The sequence below is a fragment of the Eriocheir sinensis genome, chromosome 22 (genome assembly GCF_024679095.1).
Source record: "Eriocheir sinensis breed Jianghai 21 chromosome 22, ASM2467909v1, whole genome shotgun sequence".
NCBI classification, from domain to species: Eukaryota; Metazoa; Arthropoda; class Malacostraca; order Decapoda; family Varunidae; genus Eriocheir; species Eriocheir sinensis.
In genome coordinates, this window is record NC_066530.1 from 12,424,867 (window position 1) to 12,447,637 (window position 22,771).

Sequence of the window (22,771 nt, forward strand, 5' to 3'; positions counted from 1 at the left end):
CTGTTTTAACGTTTCTGGGATCCCACTGGTGTTTTAACGTTTCTGGGATCCCACTGGTCTGTTTTAACGTTTCTGGGATCCCACTGGTCTGTTTTAACGTTTCTGGGATCCCACTGGTGTTTTAACGTTTCTGGGATCCCACTGGTGTTTTAACGTTTCTGGGATCCCATTGATCTATTTTAACGTTTCTGGGATCCCACTGGTGTTTCAACGTTTCTAGGATTTCACTGCGCCGTTTTAACGTTTCTGGGATCCCACTGGTCTGTTTTAACGTTTCTGGGATCCCACTGGTCTGTTTTAACGTTTCTGGGATCCCACTGGTCTGTTTTAACGTTTCTGGGATCCCACTGGTCTGTTTAAACGTTTCTGGGATTTCACTGCGCCGTTCTAACGTTCCTGGGATCCCACTGGTCTGTTTTAACGTTTCTGGGATCCCACTGGTCTGTTTTAACGTTTCTGGGATTTCACTGGGCGTTTTTCTGATCCTAGAGGTAGTTAGTTTTACCCGAATTCTGCATCTTGAAGGTGAATAGCACCCAAGAAAACCCGATCAATCTTCTCTGTGGCCTTGGGAAATTGTCGTAAAGAGAGCCTGAGACGTAAAAATATGGACCTTGGGGTAAAGTGAGGGACGAGATAAACCGAAGTACGACGAAGTGATAAGGAAAACGGGCAACACGAACGATGCTTATTGCGGCTGTGACAGGGAATAAGGAATAAGTGTAATGGCAAAAAGCAAATAAGAAGCCATGAGAGAAATGCGGAAAAAACAAAAGTTGGCTGAAGGTGAAGGAAAAAAAGAAAGAAAAAAAAAGAAAAGTAAACGACTGTGTGCATGAGCAAAGTGTGCTGAAAAAAAATATTAAAGAGTTGATTGATTGATTGATAGTTTATTGTTGCAAGTAAAACAACAAAGGAGAAGGGAGGAGGATGCCATCCCAACCCCCAGGCAGTACAGAGTGTGATTATACAACTAAGGATACATGTGGAAGTAGCACCAGGAAACTAAAAAGATACAATGGTAGGGGACAAGTACTAAAAAAATAAAGGCCTTGATTCAGTCAAGGGAGCAGACATAAGGGACTGTACATATGGACTACAATCTAGAGGCAAATGCAGGATACTCACTAAGCACAGCTGAAAGAACATTATTGTTAATGAACCAGGCCACCAGCCCAGGCATGTCCCAGTGGCCCTGTGGGCGGTAGGCACTAATAGCAGAACATTGCACATAGTGTTTGAGCGTGTGACCCCCTGGCCTGGCACACAAGCGGCAAGGTACAGGGTCAGCCCCACTGACCTCCCAGTAATATCTATAGTCCAGCCTCAGCCGCATCACCACCAGATCATAGGATGCGTGCGAATGTGGCAGTGTCGCAGTGTGGCTATGGTCTTCCTCCTCCCTTTTCCCATTCTGCTGCGACAAGAACAACAGCTATCACTACTACTACTACTACTACTACTATTACTACTACTACTACTACTACTACTACTACTACTACTACTATTACTACTACTACTACTATTACTACTACAAAATAGTACCACTACTGCTATTATAACTGCTACTACTTCTACTACTACAAAATATTACTGCTAATACTACATCAAATTAGAATACTGCAGTAGCAATAACAACAGCAACTACTATTGCAACAAATCAACAATAACTAGGCCTACTACTACTACTACTACTACTACTACTACTACTACTACTACAACTTCTACTACTACTACGACAGATATTATAGTTTTTAAGCTTACATAAAACCAGTTATTATCGTGTTTCAGCTCAGAAGTAAAACTAAACTCATGTATCTTGTAACCACTGAACCACTCCAAACACCATAAACCCTGCACCCACAAGTCACTTCAACCCATGTTTTGCTTTACGACATTCTCTTTCCTTGACAATAATTGATAAATATTCGGTCATCCCATTCTGGTGGCGATCGACGTAACAAAATGCTAGGCTATGACATCAGCGCTGAAGGTTGCAAGGGGGCGGCGTGCGCGTGTGTGTGTATGAGGGACTGAGGGAGAAAGGAAGGGACGGGAAGGGGAGGGAGGATGGAGGCGGATAGAGTGAGGAGAGGAATGCCGCGAGGTGAGCAGTGACCTCCTACGCCAGTCGTGTGAGCCGCACCACACCGTGAAGAGGCCATCCGCGCTGCCTCTGTCCCTTCGTCGATTCATGCATCACACAGATATGAAGAAGAGCACACAGAGAGAACACAGACGGAAAGCCATAAGCAGAAAAACACGCCGGTAAACTCACACCTACACCCACCCACACACATGCAAGGAGACTCAGGGTATACGTGCGTTACTGAGCGGACGTGAATTATAGCCTGGTAAAGGGGTATATAAGAGTGACTGGACAGGAAACGCGGTGATTGAAAAGAATAGCCTATCAGCGTGGCCCGAGATAAGTAACTGCTGGGAGATAGAAGAACGGCGCAGACAGCTGAGGATGAAATCGTTTAATTCTATTCTCCTGTGCTTGGTGTACGGTATTGTGTTGGTGCTGGGCGGTGTGATTTTCAAGTATCTGGAGTACTATGAGACGGAGACTGTTGAAGTTACCGAACCGCCGGAGTGGACGCATTTAAAAGGTAAGAGATAGGAAAGTACTCAACTCACAACAGCACAGCAGACTTCCGTGTAAACATTGGAGGCAGGGTGTGTTTGATTGTCTTTTAATTTCTTCTTTACTTTCTTTTTCTTTCTGGAGTGAGATGTATGCTTTTTTTTTATTCTTGCTTTCCTACCTTCTTCCTTTCTTTTCTTTCCTTTCTTTCACTTTTTTTCTCCATTTCAGAACTGTTAACACACAACTCAACCCGCAACAGCACAGCAAACTTCCGTATAAACATTGGAGGCGGGGTGTTTGAATGTCTTTCTTTTAATTTCTTCTTCTTTCTGGAGTGAGATGTATTCTTTTAATTTTTTTATTCTTGCTTTCCCACCTTCTTCCTTTCTTTTCTTTCCTTTTTTTCATTCTCTTTTTTTCTCCTTTTCAGAACTGTTAACACACAACGGTAGTTTTTCCTTCCTTTATTCTTCTTTCTCTTCTTTCTTTTACTTCCTCTTTTCAGTACCGTTAACACACATCACTGACAGCTTTAAAGATTGAGTATATATATTTTTAAATGATATATTATTAAACGCTTGAAAACATATGGATAGAGAATAATTTTTACCTTTTATATTTCTTCAGCCTCTCATTACTGTTAAAATACACAACGCGAACAGGTTTTATTCTGTTACGCTCGGAAAAAAATCTCAAGGAAGGACATTTAAAGGCATGGTGCTTTCCCTTTCTTTTTTCTTTCTTAATCGTCTCGTTTGTCAATCCGTCAGTACAGTCGAGTTAGTCTGTCTTACTAATGGAGGAATTGTCATTTTCTTTTCTTTTTATTTCTGTTTTTACGGCGAGGCGGTTGATCAAACGGACAACAATAAACATACACAAAAAAGGCCCTCTCACTGCCACCCCCTCTCTCTCTCTCTCTCTCTCTCACACACACACACAAAAAAAAAAAAAAAAGAGGTCACAAGAACAGCCCAACACGATGGTCACTATTTCTTTCATCACTTTCACACATCCGATCAAGAGTGGTGAAATGGGCGCCTGTTAATATTTTTTTGCGCCACACACACACACACACACACACACACACACACACACTCACACCCACCCACACACACACACATACCAAAAATAGAGGTCATAAGAACACCCCAACGCGATGGTCACTATTTCTTTCATCACTTTCACACATCTGATAGAGTGGTGAAATGGGCGCCTGTTAATATTTTTTTTGCGCCACACACACACACACACACACACACACGGACAGGCCGCCACCACACCATCGATAACAGTTACGGCAGCGGCGACACAGACCCTGATAACGTTAGTGCGAAATGTTGCTGTTTTATTTACTTTGATCTATTTTTTTATTTATTTGTTTGTTTACTCAAGGGCCAATGTGACGGAGATGGGCACTGAGGCCACGCATATTTACCTTTACTTTACTTTACTTGATCTTATTTACTTATCTCTAAAAAAAAAAAATATTCGAGTCAACTGTGATATGTGAGATAGTTCTACACAGATAACTTTCCTTTTTTTTCCCGATACGCATTCCTCAACATCCATTCCATACTCGTTTACGACACTTTCTGCGGTAAAAATAAGTTCTTTGATAATCTCTCTTGGCAAACCGACTAATCTCCCTTGTGGTCGTTGGATATATTTGTTGTAAGAGTTGAGAGAGCCTGATAACACGTGCGGGTGGTGAAGGAAGGGAAAGGAAGGAAAGGAGAATAATCATAAGAAAGAAAATGAAAGAGAATCAGGGAGTAATGAAGAAGAGAATACAAAGGAGGAAACAATAATAAAATAAAAGGATAATAACGAAGGAGGCGCCGAAGGAAAGGAAAAGAGAATAAGAAAGAAAATAAGGGAGAATAAAAAGGAGAGAATAATAAGAAAATACAGAAGAAAGGAGAATAATAGAGAATAGAGGCACCGAAGGAAAGGAGAATAAGAAAGAGGATAAAGGAGACTGAAGGAAAAAAAAGAGAAAAAAGAAAATATGGAAGAAGAAATGAGAGATAAAGGAGAAAAGAGACGCTAGAGAAGAGAAGGAAAGGAAGAAAAGGAGAGTAATTGGAAGATAAATAAAGATAATAAAGGAAAGGAGAATAAACAGAAGAAAATAATAAAAGAAAGGAGAAGAAAGGTGCCGAAAGAAAAGAGAAGGAAAGGAAGGAAAGGAGAAAAATGAGGAAAAGAAAGAAAAAACAAGAAAATAAAGGAGGAAACAATAGGAAAATAAAGAAGGAGAAAGGAAAGGAGAAAAATTAATAACACAAAACAAGAATAAAAAAAAAACTAAGAAATAATAATGATAATAATAATAGTGCCGAAGGAAAGTCGTCTTCATCGTAGGTGGAGGAGAAAAGGAGTGACTGTAAAAGGATGACCGAGGGGGCTGGAGTTCATGTCGCTGTGATTCTGTGGTCCATTATATTTCCAGACGCGTATTACGGTGACGGGGAGCTGTTCTTCATCTTTGTCATGTCTTCCACGGTGCTAAAATAAGGTACAAAAGACATTATCTATGCGAGCCACGATCTTCGGGTCACGCTTCAAGGACAGCACCGTGTGGAATATACTATATAGGTTTTTGATTGCGGTGAGATTGGTAGCCTCCTCTCAGACGCTTTCGGCAAACGTTGCCAGATTGTCTTACTCAGCCTCTTATATTTACCGACTTCCGACCTAAAAAATTGTTTCGTGGACCCTACTAAGGAGATTCACTTATAATTATCGTTAAAATAGTTAATTTCTGATGTTTCTCGGCAATAGTTAGGCGTCAGAACAACTGTAGCAGCGGAGATCATGTTTCTTAATGGTCCCTCTAAGCGAGAAAAATGAGAAAAAATCATCACTCACAAAAAAACATTTCAAAATATATATCAAAGGATTTATGATCAGTTTTTGCATCATCTATTTTTGGGGGTTTATACGATGGCACAAATTTGGCCCGTCGCTGATACACGGTAAAGCCACAAATTTGGCCCGTCGCTGCTACTGGGTTAATTTCTCTCGTACATTTCACTTTCCAAGGCTATAATCTCGTTTTTTTTTTCACGTTCATGGTATAGAAGCTTCGCCAAACTACCACCAGGGTCATAAAACTACCCATGGAACTGCCCACCACAACTCCCACGAAAGCCTTGTCAAATATGTGTGCTGGGGATTCGAAATGTTCAAGAATAACGCCCTCTGAATTTTCAAGCCATTTTCCTAGCTCCATGAGGCGAATTTTCTCAGCTTTTTGCATTATGAGAAGTCACGAATATTTAATCAGCGGAAAATTAACCCCTCGACTGCGGATTTCCTACAGTCAGACCTCACCAAGCTACTGGAATGGAGCAGAAAGTGGCTGTTATAATTCGATGTAGTCCTGCACCCTGGGAGGGGATATCCAGCACCCCAATACCACATGGGAAACACTCCACTATCCACCACAGAGGCAGAGAAAGACCTGGGCCTATAATGTTACCAGGCTACCAGGGATGGCCAAATCCATGCCAATTGCTGCAGACGGGTTGAATCGGTACTTAAAAAAAAAAAAAAAAAAAAAATCTACATGTATTAAGACCCGCTAGTATTTTGACGTCAGTAATTAAACTCTTATCTTGACGTCAGTAATTGTGATGTAAGGCCACGAATCAATCCACTTCCGTTCATTATCCGCATCAAATTGTATGAATAAGCAGTTGTTCTTTCATATATAGTTCCCTATGCGCTTGGTAGTCTTGGGACGGACTTGCTCTCCAGCTCAAAAAAAATCTACATGTATGACCGTCATACATGTAGATTTTTTTTGAGTCGTCATACTATGACGACTCAATAGTATTATGACGTCAGTAATCACACTCGTATCTTGACGTCAGTAATTATGATGTAAGGCCACGAATCCATCCACTTCCGCTTATAATCCGCTTCAGATTGTATGAATAAGGAGTTGTTCTTTCATATATAGTTCCCGATGCGCTTGGTAGTCTTGGGACGGACTTGCTCTCCAGGTCGGTGGTGCATTGAAAGTCGTCCAAACCACACTCTCGATCTCTTTAGTCATGCAAGGCTCTACCTAAGTCTATATATACCAAGTCAAGTCACTCTCCTTCAAAACTGCGACCGGTACGCGCAGCGGGATGACGCCATGGATGACGTCACTAAGGCCCGCCAGTTCAGGGGTGACGAAAGTTGGGGCCGTATGTGCACTCTGGATGTGCATTCTCGCCTTCTTTCACAGCGCGTTCAGGCAAGCCACTGACGAAAAAATGTCTTTTTATTGTGCTATTGCGTGACTAATTTCAATGGCTACAAACGGCGGTGTGGGGTGTGAAGGAGGGCATGTTGAAGTAATTCATTTAAATTAGTACGCCTTTCCTCGTTTTCTCTAAATCTCTGTTTCTACATTCTCTAGTTTGGCTCCAAGCAGTGTCACGCATAAAATACGCATCGGCCGTGCATACCTGTCAAGCTACTGTGGTGTCTTGCCGTAAGATTTTGCGTTGGAGACCATAAGTTTGTGTATAAAAAACGTAAGACTTGACAAGTATGGAACTTCCAACGGACTCAAGCAGGGTGCACGAGCTACTTTCTCCCCCCCCCCCCCCCCACACACACACTAACCGTAACAGTAACCGTTACTCAGCACGCTCACAAGAATTTAAATATGGCGCGTACGATATATTTCAAATTGCTTAAAACAAACATATTAAAAAAACATCGCAAGCGGAGAAAAAACGTAAGATTTTCAACTTGCGCCGTAAGACTTGAAAATCACCAAAATTACGTAAGACTTACGCCAAAAACGTGACTTAACAGGTATGGGCCGTGTCTCCTCCCACAAACTTGCGTATGACTTGACTTGGTGTATATAGACTAAGGGCTCAACTACGTCGGTATTCTCAAGCGCTTTCGGCTCTCTTAACTACTATTTCCAAAGGGCGAGAAGGAAATTAATAGGGTTTCTCATGAGTGTTTTTTCACGTTGAAGGTACAGATGATTTGTTAGGCTACCACCAGGGTCATAAAACTACCATGGAAAAGCTCACCACAACTCGTACGAAAGCCTTGTCAAATGTATATGCTTGGACGCCGAAATGTTTAGGAAAATGTCTCGCAAAGGCTCATGGCTGTATCTGTTTCTTTATGCGCACCAGGAAGCCAGCGATTCGTGCTTGAAATGGATGACTTTGACCTTGTGATCTTAAGAACCTTACTGTTATCCGACTGTCCTATAAAAAAAAACGTGTTGACAAGAATGATAAGAAAAGATAATGCTGAGGGAGCTTGTGGAGACAGATAGAGATGGGAAGATGGATATAGGTAAACAGATAGATAAAGAGATTAGAAAGATGAAATTAAAGAGGGAGAACGAAGAACAAGATCAGAAAAAAATAATGACCAGTGAGTTTGTGGAAATAGATTGATGAAGAGGGAGAGAGAAAGAGAAAAACAGTTAGAAATAGGTGGATAGATGGATTGATTAGAAAGATGAAATTAAAGAGGAAGAACGAAGAACAAGATTAGAAAAAAAAAGACCAGTGAGTTTGTGGAATTAGATTGATAAAGAGAGAGAGAGAGAGAGAGAGAGAGAGAGAGAGAGAGAGAGAGAGAGAGAGAGAGAGAGAGAGAGAGAGAGAGAGAGAGAGAGAGAGAGAGGTGGATAGATAGATTAATTAGAAAGAAGTAAAGAGGGGAAACGAAGAACAAGAGATAAGAAGAATAACTGAACGAAGAAATAACCAATAACAGATAAAAAAGGGAAAATAACAACAAACAGTAAGTCGAAAAGAAGAAACGATAAAAAAGCAAAGAAAACGGACTAACGGATGAAATAATAAACGGACGCAGCGGAAAGGAAAAAAATTAAATAAATAAAACATAACAGGATGCGGATAGGTCAAGCAATGATAATAAGAGAATCGGGTCCTAATACATGAGATCCGATCCCTTTAAACAAAGGATCAGAGGCGGGTTCATAGAGTTAAGAGAGTGACATCTTATATATTATTTTTAGTCTATCCTAGAAATGAATAATTAATTAGGACAGAATGGAAATATATGGCGAGACGAGTATAATATGACCTCTCTCTCTCTCTCTCTCTCTCTCTCTCTCTCTCTCTCTCTCTCTCTCACTGAGTTAACAACACGCATACCACATCCTGTTTATACTCATTCTCAAGCGCTTTCGGCTTCAACAGCAGGTATTTCCAAAGGTCATAAGAGAGTTTAATCGAGCCCTCATGTTTCTATTCCTCACAATATTTTCCGAGGTTTTTTTATCATGATTTTTGTTTCCTCCTTTTTAACCTTAGAGTTTTTGCCTCGAGAGAAGATCGATCTATACACTGAGACGTCATCAATTTCTCTCCCATGTAATATTTTCCACGGGTATTTTCTCACGATTTTGATATTTGCCCCATTAACTTTATCTTCTTAGCCTACTCACACATTGTCTTTCCTCCCATATAATATTTTCCAGGGGTGTATTCTCACGACTATCATTTTTATTTCTACCCCATGTAATATTTTCCACGGGTATTTTCCCACGATTTTGATGTTATTTCGTTTAAGTTAACATTCTTAGCCCAGACATCTTATTTTCCCTCCCATATTATATTTTCCACGGGTATTTTTCTCACGATTTTGATATTTCCTCCTTTATCTTAACATTTTTAGCCCACTGACACCTTATTTTCCCTCCCATATTATATTTTCCACGGGTATTTTTCTCACGATTTTGATATTTCCTCCTTTAACTTAACATTCTTAGCCCACTGACACCTTATTTTCCCTCCCATATTATATTTTCCGCGGGTATTTTTCTCACGATTTTGATATTTCCTCCTTTAACTTAACATTCTTAGCCCACTGACACCTTATTTTCCCTCCCATGTAATATTTTCCACGGGTATATTCTCACGACTATCATTCCCTCTTCTCTACAGCTCTAGCCCTGAGAGATAACCCGCCCGCTAACAAGGATGAGCTGCTCAGCCTTCTCACACCCTGGCTGCCCCGCGCCTGCCCCGCCCTTCCCCAGACCACCGTCAGGGCACTGGTCACGCGAGGTAAGCTACGTTCAACAAGGTTACGCTAGGCTAAGTTATGCTATGTTAAGCTTTTTTATGCTAAGTTAAGCTATGTTAGGCTATGTTTTATGCTAGGTTAAGCGAGTATATTCTGGTTTGATTTGTGCTAGGCTATGTTCTATGCTGGTTTAAGCTATGTTAGGCTACGCTATGCTAGGTTAGGCTACTCTATGCTAGTTTATGTTATGTTAGGCTACGTTCTATGCAGGGTTAAGCTGTAATATGCTAAGTTAAAGCTATGTTAAATGCTAGGTTAATCTATGTTAGGCTATGTGGTTAGGGTATTATTAGCTAGTTTAAGCTATTACATACTAGTTTAAATTATGTTAGACTTTGTTATTTGCTAGGCTTATCTATTACATGCTAGTTTAAGCTATGTTAAGTTACGTTCTGTGCTAGTTTTAAGCCATGCGCTATGTTCTAGGCTAGGGTAAACTAATATACGCTAAGTTAAGCTAGATATGTTACGCTAAGCTAATAGACGCTAGGTTAAGTTACGATAGGTTATGTTCTATGCTGGGCTAAGCTATTATATGCTAGTTTAAGCCATGTTAGGCTATGTTCTGTGTTTGGCTAAGTTACTCTACGCTGCTCTACGTTAGGCTGTTATTTGCTATGCTAATTGCGCTATATTAGGCTAGTATCCGCTACGCTATGTTCGGTTAGACTGCATTGGGGCGTTTTATAGCTCTGGACCGGCTGTGTGGGTGAGGGCGGCCGAGATCTGGTGAAGTTTATAGTTTTCGAAAGTCACCGCTCATGTAATAAAAAATATACGAGAGAGAGAGAGAGAGAGAGAGAGAGAGAGAGAGAGAGAGAGAGAGAGAGAGAGAGAGAGAGAGGAAATAGGACTTAAGCATGCCAGGCCTTCATAGTTGACTGAGATAAAGGAAGTGCGTGTGTGTGTGTGTGTGTGTGTTCTTTGCCAAGCTGAATAAAAATACGAAAAACGGCAAGAAAAGAAACAAACAAACAAAAAAAGAATTCCAAACTCAGTCGCAAATTAACAATATACATAGACTATAATTAAATGGTTAAGCTATTATTCCTTCTATTGCTACTGTTCTCTTTCTTCTTCTTCTTCTTCTTCTTCTACTTCTTCTTTTTCTTCTTCTTCTGCTCCTTCTCTTCCTTCTTTTTTTCAACTTTTCATCATCTTTACTGTCACTGCTACTACTACTACTACTACTACTACTACTACTACTACTACTACTACTACTACTACTACCAGTACAACTACGACCACTACTACTGCTACTTCTTCTTCTACTACTACCACTACTAAAAGAGCTTCGAGTGATGTTAGTGGACTTTGAGTAGGCCATCACCAAGGACAGACGGAGTACAGAGCAGACAGGGCGAGCATCCAACATCTTTTTCTCTATTGGCTGAAATGACATAATAAGACGATTTCTGCTGATGCTGTCAAACGCGTGCGTCACTGTCTTCCTTCAAACCCTTAAGGACGTCACTCGGGGTTATATAAAGCCGCGGAGGACGGTGATTTGGTTAACACTGCACTGGTGGTAGAAGGGACTGGAATGTTTTTAGACTTTGCGCTATTCTTCGGGGATTTGTGGGGCTGGGAATGTTTTTGTTGGTTAGCCTAATATTTTTCGGTGATAAGTTGGTGGAGATGGAACTTAAAATCTCCTTTCGTGGCTTAAAAACTATAAATCTTCGTTGATTTATGTTAGTTTTGTTTTTCATTATAAAGGATTCGAAACAATAGCCTGGTCGACAGTTTTAATTCGCTTTTCCTATTGTGATAGAAGTAAAAATGTAACCTTTCTTTTTAACTTATTTTACTTCGCGACGAAAGAAAATAAGCTGCAATTTTGCTATTTTCATCATTAAAAAGTATTCGAAACAATGTCCGGACAAACAACAAGTTCTATTCAAAACAATATCCGGACAAACAACAGATTATATTCTAAGATCCTTTCTCTATCCTTTCCCCAGTACAGGTTCTAATCCCCTTTTCCTGTTACTGATACAAGCCGCATTGATAAATTTGGATTCATTGCGTTCTACTTTGTGCTATGAGAAACTATTTTTTGCAAGTTTTATGCCATTTTTCCATCAGACAGTCCACCCAGAACATCAAATATCGAGCACAGAGCAGGTTCTAATCCCGTTTCCTTGTTCCTGATACAAGTTACTGAAATATACTTCGTGTTGTAAGAAGCTACAATATTTTCGTAAGTTTTATGCCATTTTTCCATCTCTAAATCAACTCGTAACAACAAATTCCCCGAAAAAAAGACGGTTCCAATCCCCTTTCCATGTTACTGATACAAGCCATATTGATAGATTCCGATTCATTGCGTCCTACCTCGTCTTATAATAAACTGTAATACTCTCTACCTTCCACTCGTAAATGCATTCGAAATAATAAACACCAGCAAAGAAGGCTCTAACCCCCTTTTCCCTGTTGTCGGTTCCCAGCGTGACATTCACATCGAGAGGAGTGATTTCAGTGTTGCCAGTGCGATCCCATCCGATTCAATGTAAGTTTCGGGTGATGACCTTTGCTACGGACCCCTTTCTGTAGTATTCCTATTCATTTTAACTTGTTGTTGGTCACCTTTTCACGGTCTGTTATATTTTTTTTCTCGTCTGTCTTGTCACTTTCACCTTGGATAGCGCGGACGAGTGAAAGGCGAGGGTTGGTTGCTCTTATTCTGCGGTCGTGTTTTGCAAGCTTGTGCACGCGTCTTACCACCACTGCTGTTGTTGATGTTCACGAGAGTCTGCACTTCATCCTAAACTCCCCAACACAGCACGCTTCTCCTATGAGCCACAGACAACGAGAAACTAATAAAAAGAGACTGAATGCTTTGCCGATTCAGTCTAGTCCGTCTGACAAACATTAAAAACTACTGATGACTGACATATATTGATGCTTTCCACTGATGTAATAACACTTCCTTTTTCTAGTCTGTATCTCCTTGTATGTAACTAGGAGTGTCTGGTGCAGCTAAGAGAAGAAAAATGAGACAAAACTTAAGGATATGAGAAAGCTAGTTGGAACGAGGGAGAAGCCACTTAAAATTCCCTACTATAAAAACTTACCTTATCTTTTTTAGTGGCTAAGTTTTCTTTACTAAGTTAGACTAATAAGAAAATGCGTCCTAACTACACGAGAATGAGCATGACACACACACACACACACACCATCCACTATCCCTGACCAGCATTCCTAAACAGCACTCAGGCTTCTTTTTCATCTTTCCTTAATATATGTTCTTTAAAACCACACGAGAATCAATAAAACACTTAGAATGAACAAAATACCTTCTCATTCACTAACTATCTTCCATGAGCAGATTTCGTAAACAACAGCGCACGACTACAGTACTACGTTTGCTTTTCTGAGCTTTTCTGAGTCTTTTAAAAATCCTTCAAAGATACACGAGAATCAATACCAACTAGAAAACAGAATGAACAAAAATAAAATCTCATTCTCTTAACCCTTCCATGAGCAACACTCGCAAACAACGCACAACTATGGTACATCTTCCCCACTTAGCTTTTCCAAGTCTAAATTCCTCACAGCTTTACGAAAATGAACATCAACAACAACAACAACAACAGCAACAACAAACCCACTTATTCACTAACCGTCTTCCTCGCGCAAAATACGTAAACGGCGCACAACTATTGCACACGTCTTCTCTTCTTAGCAATTCCGCGTCTCAGTCTGTAAAAAAAGTACACTATAATCAACAACAACAAAGAAAACACTTATTCACTAGCCAATATCCTTAAGCAACAACTACGCCTTCTCTACTCTCTATTCGTCTCTATTCCGCGTCTCACCTTCTCAAAAGTACACAATAATTAACAACAGCAACAACAAAAAACACTTATTTACCAGCCAGTATCCCTAAGCAACAACTATACACCATCTCTTTTCAGTTTTCCCGCGCTGCAATTCTTCAAAACTATACCAAAATGAAAATAACAACAACGATTCAATGACTAATATCGTACAGCAACAACTATATTACCCCTCCTCTTAGCTTTCTCGCGCCGCAATTCTTCAAAACTACACGAAAATGAACAAAAAACAAACAAACAAATTCACCAGCCAATATCCTTAAGCAACAACTATCTTCTTTTCTTAGCTTTTCGGCGTCTCAATTCATCAAAACTGCACGAAAATGAACAGAAAAACCCAATTCACTACCCAATATCCTACAGCAACCACTATATGCCTTCTCTACTTAGCTTTCCGGCGTCTCAGTTCCTCAAAACTACACGAAAACTAACAAAAAAACACTCATTCAAAAACGTTGACTAACCCTTACCCTTGAGCGACAACTATACGTCTTCATTCATAGCTTTTCCGCACCTCAACTCTATCCCTCAAAACTACTCAAGCATGAACACAACACAAACCTCATTCACAAAGGCACTCTTGAGAAACCTTGCATCCGAGAACCAGGCACAATTTAACGTAACGCGAGGCAGTGAGGCATGGCAGGGGCGGGAAAGGGATTAAGAGGAGCTTGAGAGGATGTGACTTGACTTGCTGAATGAACACAAACACACACGCAGACAGATAGACAGAGAGGCAGACAGGCAGCTTCTCAACAAGTCTCCATGCTTAGTCAATATGCAGGTCGGTGGATGTTGAAGCCGTGAGTTGCATTGTTATTGTTTTTTTTTTTTTTAGTTTTGTTCTATTGCTGTTTTCTGGTATTCTCTCCTTGTTTTGTTTTGTAAGTCTTTCCTATTTCTGCTTTTGTATTGTAACTGTTTTCTTGTTTCTTACCTTTCTATTTTCTTTCTTTTCTTTCTAGTTGTTTCATCTGATCCTATTTTTTGTTTTTCTTGTTTTTTTTCTTTTCGCTTCTCAGTTTCTTCCTTTGTAGTGTAACTCTCCTATTTCTTATCTTTCTGCTTTATTTCTTCTTTTTATAATTATTTGTATTGTAGATTTTCCTGCTTATTCCCCTTCTAGTTCTTTTGTTCTGTAATTTTTTTGTACTGCAATTTTCCTTTTGCTTCTTCTTGTTTTATGTATTGTAATGTTTTCTGCTTCTCTGTTTAGTTTCTTTTGCACCGTAACTTTTTTTCTGCTTCTTTCCTTTCTAATCTTTCTACTTCTTTTAAGGACTGTTTTTTCCTGTTTACTTTCCTTTTCTTTTTGTACTTCAACTATTTTCTGCTTCTCTTCCCAAGTTGTTTTTGTTCTGCTTCTTTCCCGTTTCTCCTTTCTACTTTTTAGCATACTATATCTATTTCCTGTTTCTTCTTTTACTAGCGTTGATAAATATCTTACAACACCAGACAGACAGAAAAAAAGAGGACGTGAGAGAGGCGTACCCGATGATGGTGGTGCTGTTGGCTAATCTGAAGGATCTCGCAATGGTCGTCCTTCTGACTTATGGGCTGCCAACATTGACGCTGGATCCGGGGAGGGGTGGTTGGCGTGGCTGCAGGGGTGCTTGAGATTGACAGCCAAATGGGTTGAGTCCTTATGAGAAAATGACAGCCTCCCATTCTCTCCATTAAGTGTTTATGATGAGGCTACCCACTGACCTATAGGTGTACGTGTTATCGTCCACGCCCCTTGCCAGGTCATTGCTCCCTACCTGGCTATACTCAATACGGGTTGCTTGCTATTCACAATCTAAACTGTAGTGCGAATACTCCTCTCTTCATTTCAAGTTTATGATTAGGCTACCCATCAATCCATACCAATTTCTAGCCATGTCCCTTACTAGGTTATTGCTTCCGAGGCTATTTAATGTGGATTGCTTGCTATTCACAATCTAAACTGAAGTGTGAATACTCCTTTCTTTATTACAAGTTTATGATTAGGCTACCCATCAATCTGTACCAATTTCTAGCCATGTCCCTGACTAGGCTACTGCTTCCGAGGCTATTTAATGCGGGTTGCTTGCTATTCACAATCTAAACTAAAGTGTGAATACTCCTCTCTTCATTCTAAGTTTATGATTAGGCTATCTATCAAGCTATACGAAATTCCAGCCATGTCCCTGACTAGGCTATTGCTGCCGAGGCTATTTAATGTGGGTTGCTTGCTATTCACAATCTGAACTGTTGTGCGAATACTCCTCTCTTCAAGTTTTTTATTAGGCTACCCATCAATCTATACCAATTTCTAGCCATGTCCCTTACTAGGCTACTGCTTCCGAGGCTATTTAATGTGGGTTGCTTGCTATTCACAATCTAAACTGAAGTGTGAATACTCCTCTCTTCATTACAAGTTTATGATTAGGCTACCCATCAATCTGTACCTATTTCTAGCCATGTCCCTGACTAGGCTACTGCTTCCGAGGCTATTTAATGCGGACTGCTTGCTATTCACAATCTAAACTGAAGTGCGAATACATCTCTCTTCATTTTAAGTGTTTTTGATTAGGCTATCCATCAACCTATACCAATTTCTAGCCATGTCCCTGACTAGGCTACTGCTTCCGAGGCTATTTAATGCGGACTGCTTGCTATTCACAATCTAAACTGAAGTGCGAATACGCCTCTCTTCATTTTAAGTTTATGATTAGGCTACCCATCAACCTATACCAATTTCTAGCCATGTCCCTGACTAGGCTACTGCTTCCGAGGCTATTTAATGTGGATTGCTTGCTATTCACAATCTCAACTAAAATGTTACGAAAATAAGTGGCTCCCATTCTCTTCTAAGACTCACTTTTTCATTGCTTAGTATTGGGCTATTCACTACCATACATGTATTACCGCCCACGCACCATGTCAGGTAATTGCATCCGTGGCTGTCATACAATGTGGTTCGTTATTTTTTTCATATTCTTTCACTTTCGTTTTTAGGCCTTCCTTTCTTTGCTTTATTTATTTGTTATTGTACAACTTCTTTTCTTGTTTTCCTTCTTTTTCCTATTCTTCATCATCATGTTAAAAGATTCCTGCAGTACTTTGGATGCAGCGAATACGTTGTTGTATTATACTTTTTTTTTTAGTTCATTCTGGGGTAATATGCCACTAACAGGCACCATAAAGAAAGACTACAGGGAATATAGGATGAACGTTAAAATAAATCAATAAACTCACTCCTGAATTTCCACACGAGAAAAGAAGGAAAAGACGGCATAGACGAAATCTCACGCAAGAGGAAAAAAAGGAGAATAAGATAAAGACGTGAAAGAATAAAAGAAAAAAAAAGTACTGACAAAACACGTCTATTCCCATTTTCTATGAACTAAATCAGGCACAATTTGCATCAGAGAGAGAGAGAGAGAGAGAGAGAGAGAGAGAGAGAGAGAGAGAGAAGAAACAAGAAAAGAGGAGCTCACGTAATAGGAAATGGTACGACACGCCTTTTTCCTTCAGCGCTTCCTGGCCGCGGTTCAGTTTGCCGCCCTCGTGTTGGTTTCGGTACAAGCTTAACAAGACGCGATGGTGTAATGGCCGAGAGGTGACGAGATAACGACTTGACGACACGTGCTCTTCCTCGCTCCAACCAGTCAGCCAGTCGTGCAGAAAACCACCAGTCTCTCTCTCCCTTCTTCCTTCCTTCCCCTCCAACCAGTCAGCCAGTCAGAGAGCTACCAGTCTCTTCTCTCCCTCCTTCCTTCCTCTCCTACAACCAGTTAGACAGTTAGGTTTTCTTCGCTTCCTCCTTCCTTCCTTCCCCTACAACCAGTCAGCCAGTCAGAAACCCACCAGTCTCTTTCTCTCCCTTCTTCCCTCCTCTCCTGCAACCAGTTAGACAGTTTTTCTTCGCTTCCTCTCTCCTTCCCTACATCCAGCTAAGCAGTCAGTCAATTAGCCAGTCAGGAAGCCTCAAGTCTCTCTCTGCTTCCTCCTTTCCGACAGTCAGTTAGTTAGCCAGTCAGAACACCACCAGTCTCTTCCTTCCTTCTTTCTCTCCATCAACCAATCAACCATTCAACCAGTCTCTCTTCGTTCCCTCCAACCAGTTAGCCAGTCAGAAAGCCACCAGTCTCTTCATTCTTTCCTTCTCTCCCTACAACCAGTCCACCAGTCAGCCAGTCCCGGTCCTTTCCTTCCCTTTTCACTGAGTCAGCCAGTCAACCAGTCTCCCTCCTTCTCTTCCTCTTTCACCCAGTCAGTCAGTCAGTCAACCAGTCTCCCTCCTTCCCTTCCTCTTTAACTCAGTCAGTCGGTCAGTCAACCAGTCTCCTTCCTTCCCTTCCTCTTCCACCCAGTCAGTCAGTCAGCCAGTCAACCAGTCTCCCTCCTCTTCCTCTCGCACCCAGTCAGTCAGCCAGTCAACCAGTCTCCTTCCTCTTTCACCCAGTCAGTCAGTCAGTCAACCAGTCTCCTTCCTTCCCTTCCTCTTTCACCCAGTCAGTCAGCCAGTCAACCAGTCTCCCTCCTTCCCTTCCTCTTTCACCCAGTCAGTCAGTCAGTCAACCAGTCTCCCTCCTTCCCTTCCTCTTTCACCCAGTCAGTCAGCCAGTCAACCAGTCTCCTTCCTTCCCTTCCTCTTTCACTCAGTCAGTCAGTCAGTCAACCAGTCTCCCTCCTTCTCTTCCTCTCGCACCCAGTCAGTCAGCCAGTCAACCAGTCTCCCTCCTTCTCTTCCTCTCGCACCCAGTCAGTCAGCCAGTCAACCAGTCTCCTTCCTTCCCTTCCTCTTTCACCCAGTCAGTCAGTCAGTCAACCAGTCTCCCTCCTTCCCTTCCTCTTTCACTCAGTCAGTCAGTCAGTCAACCAGTCTCCCTCCTTCCCTTCCTCTTTCACCCAGTCAGTCAACCAGTCTCCTACCTTTCTTTCCTCTTTCACCCAGTCAGTCAGCCAGTCAACCAGTCTCCCTCCTTCCCTTCCTCTTTCACTCAGTCAATCAACCAGTCAACCAGTCTCCTTCCTTCCCTTACTCTTTCACTCAGTCAGTCAACCAGTCAAGTCCAGCCAAACTCAACCAAGCCAATAACCTTCCTTTCTCCCCCCCTTCCCAGCCACACAGTCAAGGCAACCCAAACCAAACCAACCGAGTCAACCAGCCACATCCCTTACTCCCCCTCCCGCCATCTGCCGCTCTATATAGCTCACCCAGACAACAAGGCTTTTAACGGGCATCCTTAATCCCTTCAAGCCCACAATTGTGTCGCACGCACTGGAGTTGTGTTGCTTCCGGGGTACAAAACTTACGTGAATCTTTTTTTTTTTTTTACCTTTAACGGTACACGCTGAAGATGGTGATGACGAATAAGAAGGAAAACAAGAAAATAAGTTGCACGATAACAAGTAAATAAAGCGAAGAAAGGAAGGCCTAAAAACGAAAGTGAAAGAAAGTGAAAGAAAAAGTGAAATAAATAAATAAAATAAAATAAAATAATATAAAATAAAATAAAATAAAAGAAAAAGTGAAAGAATATGAAAAAAATTCAAGAAATAAAGCAAGGAGAGGAAGGTATAAAAAAATGAATAAAAAATGAGAGTTGAAAAAAATACAAATAAAAAAGAAAACAAGAGAAAAAACGAAGATGAGAGAAAAAGTAAAAAAAGTAAGTATAATAAATGAATACAAAATGAAAGTTGAAAAAATACAAATAAAGAAGAAAACAAGAGAAAAAAAAAAACGAAAATGAGAGAAAAAAGTATAAAAAGTAAAGAAAGAAGAGTGACGAAGGCCGCCCTGTCCTTAAGTCGACGATCCACAGCCATCACAAAAACCCACGAAAATGTAAACTATTTCCATATAAACTGTAAAGTGGGAAGACCTCACGGCAGAAGGGAGACGTGGCTAGGGTGCGTCAGAGAGGTCATAAGTGGGTTGTAAGTGGGTTGTAAGTGGGAAGTCGAGGTTTGGTTGGTGTGATGGAAAGGGTTGACCGCCCTCCACTTATGGTCAACACTGGTCACATTCCACTACAAAGGTCGTGGTGTTTTACCCTTCTCCTGGTGATGGGATGAACGGGAGTGATAGCGAAGGGAACTGTAGTGCCTGGTGACTTATTTCCATGGGTTGGTGGTGGTGGTGGTGGTGGTGGTGGGAGGGGGGGTAAGAGTATCGTGGTGGTGGTGGTGGTGATTTTGTTTAGTGGATTGGTTGTTGGTGATGCGGGTTCTGTGTTTGTGTTTGTTCTTCCAATGATTTTTTTCCCTTTTTCTCCTCCTCCTTCTCCTTCTTCTTCCCATTCTCTTTCTCCTTGTCCTCGCCCTCCTCCTCTTTTTTATATATATGTTTACCTTTGATCTCACTTCTTCCTCCTTCTTTCTCCTTCTCTTCCTCCTTTTCCTCCTTTTGTTATGTGTACTTTGTCCTCTTTGTTTTCCCTTCACCTCTTCCTCCTATTTCTGTTTCCCCTTTGTCTCTTTTTCCTCTTCCTCTTCCTATTCTTCCTCTTCTTTTATGTGTACCTACTATTGTCCTCTTACTTTTTCCTCTCGTTCCCCTATTTCTGCTTCCTCTTTTTCTCTTCCTCCTCCTCCTCCTTCTCCTCTTCCTCCTATTTCAATAAGTACGAGAACAAGTAGTATTAGGTATAAGTCAGATCAATTAAGGCACACGATGGAAATAGGCAAGAACTGGCTCACGAACAGGCTGGTGGAGGAGTGGAACAAACTGAGGTATGTAGTCAAGGAAAACAATTGAAAGCTTTAACTGGAGGCTAGAAACTGATCTCTCTTTCGGCCACCTCTTTGGATTCTTTTAGGGAGCAGCGAGTAGCGGGCTTTTACTTTTATTATTGTTTACTATTTTTGTGTGCCCTTGAGCTGTTTATTGTCGTAAAAAAAAAAAAAAAGATGAACTTATGGACGAGAAGGGAATGCGGTATAAGCAACCCATCATCAGGAGCTGTGTATGTGAAGGTCCTGGCCTCTTGTAGTCTCGTATCTTTGTGTATCCTTGTACATGTCAGAGTACGTGTGATACCTCGTTCTACTTCTTCCTCTTCCTCCCCTTCGCCTCGTCTGTCTGTCTCTTGTCAGTCAATTTGTCTCTTTGTGTCTGTCTGTGCATCTCGTTGTAAGCTGACGGTAATGGTGGTGGTGGTGGTAGTGAGTTATGTTGTTACTGTTACTGGTGGTACTTTTTGTTGTTACTGGTGCTGGTAATGATGGTGACGGTGATGGTGAGTGACATGAAGGTTGCCCGCTGATGAAAATGTAGCTGAGGCGATGATGAAGGGGGAGTTAAAAGTGAGGGTACGAAAATTACGGAAAAAAGAGAAAGAAGGAAGTAAAGAAAGGAAGGGGAAAGGTGAAAAAACGGATGAGATATGGAAGATGGAGGAATAAAGTAACAAATAAAAAAGAAATGGGAAGACGAAAGGAGAATAGAAAGAAGGAAGACAGCGAGTTAGAAAGATGGAATGTGGGGGAATAGATATAAAGAAATGGAGAATGGAGGAGAGAGAGAAGAGAAAATGGAAAGTGGAGAAAGAAACGAAATGGAGAACAGAGGTGAGAGAAGAGATGACGAAAAAGGGAGAAATAAACCAAATGGAGAATGGAGGAGAGAAAGAAGAGAAGATGACGGAAAAGGGAGAAAGAAACGAAATGAAGAATGGAGGTGAGAGAAGAGAAAATGAAAAAGGGAGAAAGAAAGCAAATGGAGAATGGAGGAGAGAAAGAAGAGAAGATGACGGAAAAGGGAGAAATAAACGAAATGGAGAATGGAGGTGAGAGAAGAGAAAATAATAAAGGGAGAAAGAAACCAAATAAAGAATGGAGATGAGAAAGAAGAGAAGAAGAAAAGACTGAGCAAAGACGAAAACTAACGCAAGAAAGGAAATAAATAAAGGAGACAAACAAAAAAGACACAAGGAAAATAGAAGAAAAAAAGAGTATTATGAAAACGACGCCAGAAAAATGAAAAGAAAAAAAATGAAGAAAAAACACAAGAAAAGAAGGAAAAGACAGACAGAATAGACGAAATCTCACGCAAGAGGAAAAAAGAGAATAAGATAAAGACGTGAAAGAATAAAAGAAAAAAAAACTACTGTCAAAACACATATATTACCATTTTCTATGAACTAAATCAGACACAATTTGCATCAGAGAGAGAGAGAGAGAGAGAGAGAGAGAGAGAGAGAGAGAGAGAGAGAGAGAGAGAGAGAGAGAGAGAGAGAAAGGAATTACTTAAGCCTAAAACGAACAGACAAACACACTAACACTTACTATGCATATCCGTGAGTATTTTTCGAGCTGATCATTCTCACATTTAACCTTTTTCCCATCTCCTTCCCTTTCTACTCAAGCTCATCCCTTTTTTTACATTTGTTACCTTTTATTATGCCCTTGAACTACTCCTCCGCTGTAAAATAAATAAATAAATAAATAAATCTTGCTTGCATCACCTTCGCATCGTTTTTATTACCGCACAAGACAATTTTCTTTTTTATGATCACAAGGAAATTAAAACAGTCATATGCCTTTTCTAAAGCTATTCTTGTACCGTATCACTCACTGCACAGATTCTCCCCTCCCTCGTGTTTTTTTTACCATCACAAGGAAATCATAACAATCTCACGCCCTTTCTAAAGCTATTCTTGTACTGTATCACTCACTGCACAGATCCTCCCCTCCCTCGTGTTTTTTTTACCATCACAAGGAAATCATAACAATCTCACGCCCTTTCTAAAGCTATTCTTGTACCGTATCACTCCACAAATCCTTCCCCTCCCCGTTCTTTTTTACAATCACAAGGAAATCAAAACAATCTCACGCCCTTTCTAAGCTATTCTTGTACCGTATCACTCCACAGATCCTTCCCCTCCCCGTTCTTTTTTACAATCACAAGGAAATCAAAACAATCTCACGCCCTTTCTAAAGCTAGTCTTGTACCGTATCACTCTACAGATCCTTCCCCTCCCCGTTCTTTTTTACCATCACAAGGAAATAAAAACAATCTCACGCCCTTTCTAAAGCTATTCTTGTACCGTATCACTCCACAGATCCTTCCCCTCCCCGTTCTTTTTTACAATCACAAGGAAATCAAAACAATCTCACGCCCTTTCTAAAGCTAGTCTTGTACCGTATCACTGCACAGATCTTCCTCGTGTTTTTTTACCATCACAAAGAAATAAAAACAATCTCACGCCCTTTCTAAAGCTAGTCTTGCGTCGTATCACTGCACAGATCCTCCCCTCCCCGCGTTTTT

General features: G+C 40.9%; 1 protein-coding gene and 1 long non-coding RNA gene across 4 annotated transcripts in view; both read left to right on the forward strand.

The window, feature by feature from the left end:
• Positions 1–2,106: 2,106 nt before the first annotated feature.
• LOC127002083 (potassium channel subfamily K member 5-like) overlaps positions 2,107–22,771 on the forward strand; it is a 49,167-nt gene continuing 28,502 nt past the window's right edge. For 2 of the 3 annotated variants that reach the window (XM_050867538.1, XM_050867536.1), the window contains exons 1-2: positions 2,107–2,615; positions 9,544–9,666. In XM_050867538.1, coding sequence (XP_050723495.1) covers positions 2,474–2,615; positions 9,544–9,666 — 265 coding nt within the window. In that variant the 5' untranslated portion in view covers positions 2,107–2,473. The remainder of the gene's footprint in view (positions 2,616–9,543; positions 9,667–22,771) is intronic. The other variant, XM_050867535.1, reaches the window with a different exon arrangement.
• On the forward strand, positions 19,684–21,738 carry LOC127002086 (uncharacterized). The gene is made up of 2 exons (XR_007755711.1): positions 19,684–21,181; positions 21,234–21,738. It is a non-coding gene; the product is annotated as an uncharacterized LOC127002086 (long non-coding RNA).